Below are 13,029 nucleotides of genomic sequence, written 5' to 3'. Positions count from 1 at the left end.
GCGCCAGGGGCTGCAGCCTGGTGGGGGCTGCACAAAGGCACTGCTCTCTGTGAGCCTCAGCTGGGCTGGCAGAAGCCCAGGGGGAGGATGGTCACACCCCCTCCTGTTTCACAGCCTGGCATCTCGGTGCTGCTAGTGCCCAAAATACCTCCAAAACAAAGAGGAGGCCGACTACAGCTCAGTGTCCCCACCTGTCCCCCCGTCCCTTTGACCTCCCTTCCTCAGCCAGGTGCATGTTGGGGGTGGGTAGCAGCACCTGGCTGGGCTCCACCAAGACCTTGTCCTCCCAGGAGGGCAAGAATCTCCCCTCTGCTGGACAAAGGACCCTCAAACCCACCTGATCCTTCCTCAACTGTCTCAAGAACCCACCACAAACCTTTTAACAATCATAATAATCACCACAGGGGACTCCCCTGGTTGGTGGTCCAGTGGCCAAGACTCTGTGCTCTCAATGCAGGGGGCCCAGGATCCATCCCTGGTCAGGGAACTGAAACCCACATGCCACAACTAAGGATCCCACATGCCTCAGCTAAGACCTGGCACAGCCAAATAAATAATGTTTTAAAAATCATAATCACCGCCAACATTTATTCCACGCTTACCTTGCACTAAGCACACTCTAGACACAATTATAACAAGGAGCAAAATGCCCAAATAACAGTGGCTGAATTGACAAACATCGGTAATAGCTGTAATAATAAAAATGCTTGCAATGTGCCTGCCACTGGCACACTGTGTCTAAGTGCTTTGACATATGTTAGTTCATTGTCTCCCCACCACAACTCTATTAATGGTCTGTACTATTCTGGACCTCTTTCTATAGATGAAGAAACTGGGCTCAGAGAGGTAAAGTAACTTCCCCCAAAGTCACACAGCTCCGAAGAAGCAGAAATGAGGCCCAATCAGTACTGTCTTGACTCCAGAGTCCTGACTCTGGACATGTTTGTAACATAATCTGACTTTCTGGTCCCTTAAAGCACACGGCAGCAAATGACAAGAGCCACGTCCCGAGCACCCGTCATGTGCAGGCATCATCTTTCTTCCTCACGATGCCCTCCTATGCTGCTCCCCGGGGACAAGTCCTGTGGCCTCTCTGAGCCTTCAGCTCCTCTTCTGGAAAATGGGAATGTAGGTTTGACCCCCTGCTGCTGTTTACTGCACCATGATACCACCTCCTCGACCTGTTCCTCTGACCTGCCCATGAGGCCAACAGACGAGATGTGTATCAGCCTCCCTAAAGCTTAAAGAGGACAAGGGACATGCCCAAGGCCACTCGGGGTCAGTGGCCAGGCGGGGACCAGGACCCAAATCCCCCGATCCCCTGAAACTCAGCAGGGACCCACTGCTACCCTGACGCCTAGACTGTCTCCCTCCAAGTTTCGTTGTCTTGCCGAGCTTCTCAGGTTAAAGCAAGCATTTGTTCCCTTCGTCCTCCTCTTCTCCCTCTCCCTTCTGCGTGTCCTCCTCTTCTCGCCCTCCGGAAAGTCTCCCTAGGAGGTGGGCGGACCAGCAGCATCTGCCAAGGCAAGGCCATTCAGAGAGACCGGAGATGCCCAGTTTAGGAGGGGCTGGGGGCGGGAAGGCTTTCAGGCGGCAGAGCCCCCAGCTGCAAGGCAGGGCCAGAAACTGGAGGATGTTTGCCCTTGGATGAGCCACTCAGCCAGGACCATCCAGTGGAACTTTTTGCGCCGATGGAAATGTCCGACACCTGCACAGTCTGATGCGGTGGGCGCTGAACACAGGCTGCCACTAAGCACTTGAAATATGGTGAGAGCGACAGAGGAACAGAATATTTCATCTTCATTCACTTACATTTAAATAGCCACATGCGCCTAGGGTCTACCATACTGGACTTTTCTAAGCCTCAGTCTTCTCGTGTGCCTGACAAGGGTCATGATACCCGTCCTCCCTGGCTGAGGACGGCTGAGATAATGAAGCAATGGGGTGCCATGATACAAGCCCCACTAAGAGTCTGGATGCCTGGGTTCCAGACCTATGAACGTGCTGTGTGAACCAGGCCAAGCCCCTCAACCTCTCTGAGTGCCCTGGTCATCTGTACAATGAAGAAGTCACTGTGGATTACAGTTTCTTTGCCAGGAGGGCTTAGGGGAGTCTGGGAGCCCCCTACAGTTACATGAAATGTGTCTGTGTGACCACACATGTGAGAATGAGTGTGTGAGGTGTGAGTGTGTTAGGGTACACACTTTATCTGCATATTTATCAGGGGAAAGCAGGCTCCAAACTTTCCCAAAATTCTCAAAGTGCAAGTGCAGTCTCAGTTGCTTCGGTCGTCTCTGATTCTTTGCGACCCTGTGGACTGTAGCCCACCAGGCGCTCTGTCCATGGAACTTTCCAGGCAAGAATACTAGAGTGGGTAGCCACTGCCTTCTCCAGGGCATCTTCCTCACCCAGGGATTCAACCCGGGTCTCATGCACTGCAGGCATCCTTTACGGCCTGAGCCACCAGGGAAGCCCGACCCTGAGAGCCCCAGTCTAGATCGATCTTGTCCCAGGGAGTCTTTTAAAAATGGAACTTCCAGGCGCCACCCTCATGGATTCCGATTCAGCAGCTTGGATTCAGGGTCCCAAGATCGGTATTTGTTCCCAGCAATTCTGATGTACAGCCGAGGGAGAGAAACCCAGGCGAGGAGCCAGCTGGACCTAATGTGCTATGACTTGATGTGTGTGAAACTCCTTATCAGGCAGTAGTACATATTTTTAAAAACCAATTGGAGTTTAAGGAAACTAAGAGAGTTAAAGAGGAAATAACCACTATCCCAACAAAACCCCTCTTGATCCCCTTTCTTCATTAACCTCTGCTGTGGCAGCCATTGTGCCAGGCGTTTTACAAATATTAACCCATTTAATCCTCCTACCACCCCCTATGAGGTTAGTACTACTGTCTCCATTTCACAGATGAGGAAACCGAGGCACAGAGAGGTGACTTGCCCAGGATCACACCGTCAGTGAGCAGTGGAGCTGGGATTGAGACCTAGACAGCTGGGTACCAGATTCACGCCTCACTCACACCTCCTTGGAGAACCCTCGGCTTTCATCACCTCCCTTCCAAGGCCGAGGATGACCCAGGGCTCCTAGAGGGCACTGCTCCATCCCTCCCGCCCACCCCACACCCGAGACGACCGCGGGCCCCACACTCACTTGCCCTCGGAGCCGTAGCTGTTCATGCTGTCCTCAATGGACTCGTGGCTGGCCTGGCGCAGGGTCCGGCTGGGCATCTCCACTGCCAGGCCGGTCTCCGTGCTCCTCTGGATGGCCCCCTTCAACCTCCGGCTGTCCCCTTCCGCGCAGAGTGGTCAAGGGAGATGGGGAGAGAGACACGGGATGGGGAGGAACGGAGAGACCAGGCCTCTGGTTAGTCTTTCAGAGGCTGGTGGCTGCCCAGCACTGGTTTTCATGTCCCACATGGTTCATCAACCTCCTCCAACCACCAGCCTCACCTGCACGCACCCTCCCAGGGGCAGCCTGCCCTTTACACTCACCCATCAAACAGCATCACATGAGTTCTCTTAACTGGCAGATTTATTTACATGGACTTTTTTTTTTTGTAATTGAAGTATAGTTGATTTACAACATTGTGTTAGTTTCAGGTGTACAGCACGTGATTCAGTTTTTTTTTTCAAATTAAATTCCATTATAGGTTATTACAAGATATTGAATATAATCCCCTGTGAAGAAGTGAAGTGAAGTGAAAGTGGCTCAATCATGTCTGATTCTTTGCGACCCCATGAACTGCATCCTGCCAGGCTCCTCTGTCCATGGAATTCTCCAGGCAATTCTACTGGAGCAGGTAGCTGTTCCCTTCTCCAGGGGATCTTCCCAACCCAGGGAGTGAACCCAGGTCTCCCGCATTGCAGGCGGATTCTTTACTGTCTGAGCCACCAGGGAAGCCCAGGAATACTGGAGTGGGTAGCCTATCCCTTCTCCAGGGGATCTTCCCGATCCAGGAATTGAACCCAGGTCTCCTGCATTGTAGACAGATTCTTTACTAGCTGAACTACCAGGGAAGCCCTATAATTAATTCCCTGTTATACAGTAAATCTTTGTTGCTTCTCTATTTTATGTACAGTACCTTGAATCTGTTAATCCCATACTCCCAGTCTCTCCCTCTCTCCCCTTTAGTAACCAACCACAAATTTCTCTTCTATGTTTATGAATCTGTTTCTGCTTTGTATCTAAATTCATTTGTCTTGCTTCTAGATTCCACATGGAGGGGTTATCACATAGTATTTGTCTGTCTTTGTCTGACTTACTTCACTAAGTATAATATTCTCTAGATTCAACCAACACGAACTGTTTCTTGAATTCATTTCTGCCCTGCAATCTTCTCCAAACCATTTCCCTCCTCCTCTTCAGCTACTATTTACTGAGCACCTACGATGTGTCACATTCTCTGTCCAGTGCTCTTCCTGGGTTTAAACCAGAATTTCTCTGCCTCAGCACAACTGGCAGGGGATGCGTTGCTGCTTAGCCGTCAGGTGCTATCGTGTGTGCTGTGGGAGGCCTCACCAGCCTCCCTGGCCTCTACCCACTAGAAGCTGGTCCTCCGTCCAGGTCAGTCGTGTCAGTCAGACATGTCTCCAGACACTGCCAAACATCCCCTGGAGCGGGGACAAAGATCACCCTTGATCGAGGATCACCCATCCGGACCATTGGCTCTGAAGCCACACTGCCCCGGGTTTAAGTCCTGGATCTCCTTCTCACAGACTGTGAGACTTTGGGCAAATTACTGACCTCCCTGGGCCTCCACTTTCTCGGCTGTAAAATGGGAGAACAACTTGATCCTCTGCCCTGCTTTTCCATTTTTCGGCTGCACTACATGGCATGTAGGAACCTAGTTCCCCAACCAGGGATGGAACCCATGCCCCCTGCAGGGGAAATATGACCACTGGCCAGCCAGGGAAGGCCGATGCTCTTCCCTTCTGTTCCCTGCCTCTAACCACCCTCTCCCCGATCCGGCAGCTCACACCTTCACTTCCACTGCGATCAAACATCATCCGAACCCAGCTCTCCTTGAGCCTCTCCTGGCCTGGCCTCTCTCTGCCCAGTGCTGTCGTGGTTTTCTTCCTGACGCTCACTACCCGTGATGTGTTCTTCACTGTCGGTTTACTGACTAGCCTCCTCCACACAGAAGGTAAACCCCATGAGGACAGTGAATTTCATTGTGTCGAATGTTGAAGCCCCAGGGCCAAGAACAGTCTACCCATTGGAAAGTGAAAGTCACTCAGTCGTGTCCTGCTCTTTGTGACTCCATGGACTATACAGTCCACAGAATTCTCCAGGCCAGAATACTGGAGGAGGTAGCCTTTCCTTTCTCCAGGGGAATCTTCCCAACCCAGGGAGTGAACCCAGGTCTCCTGCATTGCAGGTGGATTCTTTACCAGCTTAGCCACCAGGTAAGCCCAAGAAAACTGGAATGGGTAGCCTATCCCTTCTCCAGTGGATCTTCCCAACCCAGGAATCAAACCAGGGTCTCCAACATTGCAGGCGGATTCTTTACCAACTGAGCTATCAGGGAAGCCTCTAGCCTTTGGAAGTGCTCAAGTAGTAACTGCTGTGTGAACAGGTGTCCGCACTGAGAGTGGGGTTAATCCTCAGTCACCCAGGAAGCAGCTGTTCCTGCCCGCTCCACTCTTAGCACCGAGGACATGGGGTTAAGGAGCTGGTCCATGCCTGAGGGCTAGAAGGTGGAAGTGGAGGCATGGGGGGTGAGGATTTGACCCCAGAGGGGTCACTTTGCTTCCGTGCTCCACAGCCGGGTGATCGAGGCAAGCTTTATGTCTCCCATCACCCTGGAGGGGTGTGGGTTCTAGGAGTGGAAGTGATCTTTAGTGGGACCTTCCCTGCCTCCCCAGAGTCTGGGATGAGCTGATAGACCTCAGGGCCTTCAGCAGTACTCACAAATGGACCCACCCAAACCCCATCATCCTGCTGAGTAAAAGGATGGGGAGCTGGGTCTGTGTGTGGGGAGAGAGGGTAATGCTGGGGCATCTCCTGCTGGACTTCTCCCCGTCTCCCTCCTCCCAACTCAATGATGGTGCCCCCTTCCTCCCTGACCTGCAGACAGACACATGCGTGCACACACAGAGACATAGATGCGCTGTGTGTGCTTCTCAGAGGGTGTACCCACATGTTCCTCTCCTACACACATCTGCGTAAGTCAGGCACACAGATGCCCACGTACTCAGAAATTAAACACACACAGAGGAATATGCCTGCAAAGATGCAGTCTGTTACCCTACGTCTAAGTGTCCACATCTGTGTGCTGCCGTGGGTCTCGGCCCTAGAGCAGGGCATGGCAATCCACCCCAGCTTTCTCGCCTGGAGAATCCCATGCACTGAGGAGCCCGGGTGACTACGGTCTGTAGGGTTGTGAAGAGTCGGACACGACTGAAGCAACTTAGCATGCATGCACCCCTGGGTCTCTGCACACCTGCCATTCTACTTCTGAGGCTAAATGGGCAGGTGTCTGGGCGTGTGCCAGTCACACACAGACGCGTCCCCATAAGACATGTACACCAACCCACTCAAGAAAGCACACAGAGAAACTGACACAGCGTGCATGTGTGTGTCTCTCTGTGTGTGCGTGTGTCCCCTGGTGTTTCTTGACCATGTGGGAAAATGTGTGTCTCCCTGTGTGCTTCTGGTCATCCCGCCCCTTGTTCTTTCCCTCGTTTGTATCTGAAGTCCCTCTCCCAATAGTTCTCTGTTTCTCTGTGTACAGCAGTGTCAGGGGCACAGAAAGATTCAGAAACACACACGTGTTCACACAGACTCACAGGCACAGAGAAACATCCCTCCACTTACACACACACACACACACGGGCGCACGCGTGTACACACACACACACACACAGAGACACAAGCACAGTCATGTCCAAGGACAATACCCTCCCTACACCAGGGATACACCTACACACAAATTTCACCTCTGGATCCTTTTGGGGAAACTTGACCTAAGACACCTGGCTAAGCTGTTATCCTAAGGAACTTAAGGTTCAAACATTGTTGCACAGGTGGGTTCCAGAATCACAATGGAAACACCATTCCCTCTAAGAAAACCGGTGATAAAAAGAGCAGCTGCACAAAGATGAAGGCATGGAAGTTCCGAGGGGCTGGTTAACGGGGTCAAAGGAGAGGTTCTGTTGTCCATGGTTATCATAAGCCTCCACTGGAGAGACCCGGAGTTTGAGTCCTCTACACTTCGGGTTTCAACTGTGAGGCTGCCCCAAGCTGGCCACTGTGATGTACAAGTAAATGGAGTGTGGATGACCTATTTTTGGCGACCCACTCCCGCCTGCTGTACCCTGTGGGTTTTAAGTCCCTTGTCTCCCAACTTGTGCAGAGTGTGTGTGTGTGCTTGTGTGTGTGTAGCTGGGGGTGGGGGAAGGCAGCAGGCAGAGGGTGTGTGTGGACAGCCAGAGTCCCAGCAAACCACAGCAGCAACTTCGGGTACCAACACTGCTACACGCTAAACACACACCTGATGAGGACGGAAGAGGGAACAAGAATGAAGAGGTTCCTGCCTCCCTGGAACTCACAGCTCAGAGGCCGAGGTGGACACTAAACACAGGATCACACTGACTAATCTCAAGTATGTAAAGGGTTTTGAGGAGCAAGAAAAAGATGTAATGATAGCACTCACCAGGGGTGGGTAATAGGAGGGAGACTAATGCAGGCAACATCGTTCGAATGACATTCACTGCAGATCCGCCCCTTGGCCTCCATGATGGGGGATTCTAGTGGACCCCTCCTGTGCCTGAGCATTGCCAGCACCGTATACACGAGACCCTGGCTACCCAGTCCTTAGGTTTTCTTTCTCTCTAGAGTCTTTCCCTTGCTGATTTCATTCCCCACCCCCATGAGGACCACCCTAAGCAAAGGAATCCTGTGCCTCAATCTGCAGCCCTTACCTCTGTCAAGAGCAACACTCTGGGGCTTCCGTGGTGGCTCAGTGGTAAAGAATCCAACTGCCAATGCGGGAGACCTGGGTTTGATCCCTGGTCTGGGAAGACCCCACACGCAACCACAACTACTGAGCCTGTGCTCTAGAGCTCAGGAGCTATAACTAAGGAAACCCACATGCCCCAGAGCCCATGCTCTGCAACAAGAGAAGCCACCGTGGGACTCCTCTGGCGGTCCAGTGATTAAGACTCCAGGCTTCCAATGCAGGGGGGGCACAGGTTCGATCCCTGGTGCAGAACTAAGGTCCCACAAACCGTGCCACATGTCCCCCCAAAAAAGAGAATGAGAAGCTCTGACACCGTAACTAGAGAGTAGCCCCTGCTTACTGAAACCAGAGAAAAGCCCTCGCAGCAACAAAGACCCAGCACAGCCATAAATAACTAAATATAATTATGGAGAAGGCAATAGCACCCCACTCCAGTACTCTTGCCTGGAAAATCCCATGGATGGAGGAGCCTGGTAGGCTACAGTCCATGGGGTTGCGAAGAATCGGACACAAATGAGCAACTTCACTTTCACTTTTCACTTTCCTGCACTGGAGAAGGAAATGGCAACCCACTCTGGTGTTCTTGCCTGGAGAATCCCGGGGACGGGGGAGCCTGGTGGGCTGCCGTCTATGGGGTCGCACAGAGTCGGACACGACTGACGTGACTTAGTAGTTAGTAGTAGTATAAATCAAAAGAGAGCGATTCTTCCAACTGCATTTTGGACATCACTACCTGGATGATGAACTGGCTTCCTGAATGCAACTTGTCCCACCCCACTTCCCCCAAACAATTCCTTTTGACTTCTGTTCCCAGTTTTCCCAGCCACCCAGACCCAGAACCCCCAAGGACCTCTCTGACCTTTCCCCCTTTCTCATTAGATGCCAGGTTGTATCAAATCTTTGCCCTTAGTTCTCTCCTTTTCTGTCCATTTTCACTGCCAACCACCCTAATTATCCCAAGTCTAAATTATTTTAACAACCTCCTAACTAGTCTCCCTGCTTCCAACCCACCCACTCAGCAAGTCATTAACAGATTAACAATCTTAAAATACCACTTCAGACCAAGAAATTCCCTTCCTAGTAATTCATATATTCACAAACAGACAAGTACACCAAGCTATGCAAGAAGAGACTTTCCCACAGTAACATTTACACCAATGGAATGCTGGAATTAAAGGTCTGTCAATGGGGATGGCTTTACTAAATGACACATCCTCACAATAAAACACTGCAAACATTAGAAAGAGTCATCAAGACCTACATCTTCAGTGACATAGAAAGACTGCCTCAGCATACTGTGGAGTTAAAAAAGCACGCTGCAGGATGGTATGTAAAACAGGAGGCCATTTTTGTAAAGCTATAGATAGTGTAGCTTTATCTTTCTCTTTATGCATAGACACAGAAAAACCTGGGAGGATATGACCCAAACTGTTAATGGGGAATAACGATAGGAAGAAAGATAGCTAGAGGGTGTGTGAGAAGATTTGTTTTTCTGGTAGCTTTTTAAAAATTAATTAATCTTTGGCTGCACTGGGTCTTCGTTGCTGCATTTTCTCTAATCACCAAGAGCAATGGCTACTCTCTGGTTGCAGGGCACGGGTTTCTCACTGCGGAAGCTTCTCTGTAGAATATGGGCTCCAGGGCACTCGGGCTTTAGTAGGCTTGGCTGTTCCGTAGCACGTGGAATCTCCCTAGACCGGGGATCAAACCATGTCCCCTGCATTGGCAGGCAGATTCTTAACCACTGAACCACCAGGGAAGTCCTTTTGTAACTTTTTCATCTAAGGATACGGTACACACAGAAATGTGAACAAACCTTTAGTGTACAGCTTGATGGGTTTTCACAAAATAAACACCCGTGTATCCAGCAGCCAGATGAAGAAACAGCATTGCCAGGATCCCTGAGGTCCACAGTGCCCAGTCTTCCAGGCTATATTACTCCAAGAAGGCAGCCACTATCCTGATCTCAAACATCAGATATCAGTTTTGCCTGTTTTTAAACTTTATACACAGAGCATGGTCTGTCGGGGGGGCGGGGTTGGCTTCTGCTCAACATTATGTTGACTACATGAGATATACCCACATTGTTGTACGTAGCTGTAGACTGTTCATCATCACTATTATACAGTCTTTCACCGTATGAATATTCTGGAGCACAACCTACTTATCCATTGTTCTGTTGATAGGCATTTCATTTTTTTTGCCCCCAGGCTGGGGCTATTAGAAATAATCCTGCTGTGATTACTTTAGCACATGGCCTTTGCTGAATATTTGTACCTGTGTATCTCGGAAATGTACCTAAGGGTGGAACTGCTGGGTCATAGCATCTCTTCAGCTTTAGCAGATGCTGCCAAATGATTTTCCAAAGGAGCTGTACCAATTTACACTCCAATCAGCCCAGTAGGGATATTTTATTTCTCTTTTGTAGGCTGTGGTATCTTCTCAAGGTTTTATAGTTAAATGTATGAATTCTAGAATGGAAATGAAGGTAAAATATAAATTTATAAATAAATCATAACCTCATGCCATGATCCTATTTAAAACCTTACAATGGCTCCCCACTGCCCCTTAAATGAGGTACCCCCTTCACACCCTGGTATTCACGACTCACCATTACCTGATTCCCCCCAGCTGCTCCTGGTTTCCTCTCCATCTCTGCACTCCAGCCCAGCTGAGCAACTCTTTGCTTCGGGTACATCCTCCATAGCTTCCTCATCCCCATTCTCTCTCCTTTATTTTCCTGCTGTCCTTACCTTCCCTATCAAAATTCTAACCATACTCCAGAGTTAAGCTTTAAATAAGAGTTTATCAGGAACTCACCAAACTCACAGGGCTGTCACGAGGATTAAATATAATAAGGTAATGTAATAATATAATGACATTTAATCCTCTGACATCCTAGGTGGGCTGTGGCACACAGTAAGCACTCCATAAGATGACTATTATTAACATTAGTATTACCAAAAAACTGTTAGTATCACTACTGTGCCAGATGCTATGCCCACTGTTTTACATAGGCATCTTCTCATTTTAATTCTCACAATAAGTTGTAAGATAACTACTATCCCATTTTACAGGATAAGAAATTAAGGATAAATAAGGTTAAGTAACCATTCCAAGGACACACACAGCTATGAAGGGCAGAACTGGAATTCAAGTCATGTCTTTCTGACTCACGTTTTTAGTGAACCACTAAACTCACTATGCTCTATCACAGAATTCAAATGCCATCTCTTCCACAAACCCTTCTCTGATCAAACTCTCTGAGTCCCAGGGGGCACTTTGTCTTCACTTTTATTGGGTATCTATTCCACTGCACCTTGAAATACAGTCCTTGGTCAACCTACTTGATATTCTGTCTGCTGTGTAAGCTCATTCCGCCTTCATTTCCCTTCAGAACCGTGGACAGCACCCAGCATTGCCCATCCCACTAACAGTGTGTTTAATTGAATTGCTTTTATTTTTAGAACATCCTCAAGAAAAGTGTAAATCCTCCAGTAAAGAAAACAAGTGAGTCTCATTCAGTTGTCCATACTGAGTATGAATGTGTTATTGTAACTCCTCTCAAACAGGATAAATGATAATAAATTACTAATTGACATTATTTTTAGCACTTACTCTTTACCAGACACTATTATTTATACATAGATAGATATACATATATGCATAGTATTTACATATGTTGTGCTATTCGCTTAGTCATGTCCGACTCTTTGTGATCTCATGGACTGTAGCCTGCCAGGCTCCTTTGTTCTTGGGGATTCTCCAGGCAAGAATACTGGAGTGGGTTGCCATGCCCTCCTCCAGGGGATCCTCCCAACCCAGGGATGGAACCCAGGTCTCCCGCATTGCAGGCAGATTCTTTACCGACTGAACCACCAGGGAAGCCCTTATATGTTAAATTAATATAAATTATAATATACAAATTGTGCGTGTGTGTGTATGCCAAGTCGCTTCATTCATGCCTGAGTCTTTGTGACCCCATGGACCGTAGACTGCCAGGCTCCTCTGTTCATGGAAGTCTCCAGGCAAGAACACTGGAGTTTGTTGCCATTTCCTCCTCCAGGGGATCTCCCTGGCCCAGAAATTGAACCTCTATCTCTTATGTCTCCTACACTGGCAGGCAGGATCTTTACCACTAGCACCACCTGGAAAGCCCAATATACAAATTATAAATTTATAAATATATATTTGTTTATATACTTATATATGTTCTTATATGTGTGTGTACAGGTTAAATTTAGCCATAACTCTGAGAGTCAAGTATCCTTATCCTAATTTTACAAAAAGGAGCCAAGCTCAAAGCAGTTCAGCAGTTGGCCCAAGGTTACAGCAGACAAGACAGAGCTAGGTTTCAAACCCAGGTTATCTGTAAGATCATATATTCTTAAGCACTTAAGACTGCAGTGATGTGGAAATGGGAGGGCGAGGAGGGAAAGAACACAACCATTCTCCACTTTGACATTTTATCCAAGATGGATCTTTACAGCTTTGTTTTCGAGATGAGAAGCCCAAAGCTGAGAAAGGTTGTATGACTTGCTGCAGGTCCCCAGGCTCTAAAACCCCTAACCATGCCCCTGTCCACAGTAATCCCATGTCTGTGAGTGGTCCTGCCTCAGTCCATATGATAGCCTGTGAAGTCTTCCATACACAGAGCTCTGGGTCAGAGGTTACCTTAAACTAGGATAATCCCCTGTGGCTCACTGCTCTCCCTTCCCACAGCTCCTGCCTTTCCTGTCCCTTTGAGATAAATACCCTAGAGGTTCCATGGTCAGCCTCTTCCTGGCCTAGCTATTCCCAATGACTTCAAGTCTCACGTCTCCCCCCTGCCCAGGTCCTAAAACTCCCTAAAACCAAGGACTGAGCTGACAGACAGGAACTCAAGCCTCCACAGCCCTGATGCTGCTTCTGGCTGTGTCTCCAAGGACAGGTCAAGGAAGCACAAACCGTCAGTAAGAACGCTTTCCCTTTCCCCTCTTCTCTCCAGAACTGGCAACATCTGCCTTCCCTTAAAATCAGAGAAAATTTCTTTTGGGTGGAACTTAGTGGTCATCCACAGC

The 13,029-nt window shown here is 49.1% G+C and overlaps 1 protein-coding gene across 1 annotated transcript in view; it reads right to left on the bottom strand.

Moving 5' to 3' along the window:
* RIMS4 (regulating synaptic membrane exocytosis 4) overlaps positions 1-13,029 on the bottom strand; it is a 69,662-nt gene that overhangs the window by 19,368 nt on the left and 37,265 nt on the right. Inside the window, exon 2 of the mRNA XM_040248950.1 lies at positions 3,160-3,298. Coding sequence (XP_040104884.1) covers positions 3,160-3,298 — 139 coding nt within the window. The remainder of the gene's footprint in view (positions 1-3,159; positions 3,299-13,029) is intronic.

The sequence above is a fragment of the Oryx dammah genome, unplaced genomic scaffold (assembly GCF_014754425.2).
Source record: "Oryx dammah isolate SB20612 unplaced genomic scaffold, SCBI_Odam_1.1 HiC_scaffold_10, whole genome shotgun sequence".
In the NCBI taxonomy this organism is placed as follows: domain Eukaryota; kingdom Metazoa; phylum Chordata; class Mammalia; order Artiodactyla; family Bovidae; genus Oryx; species Oryx dammah.
The sequence above is the reverse complement of the archived record's forward strand: the minus strand, read 5'-3'. Positions and strand labels throughout refer to the sequence as shown.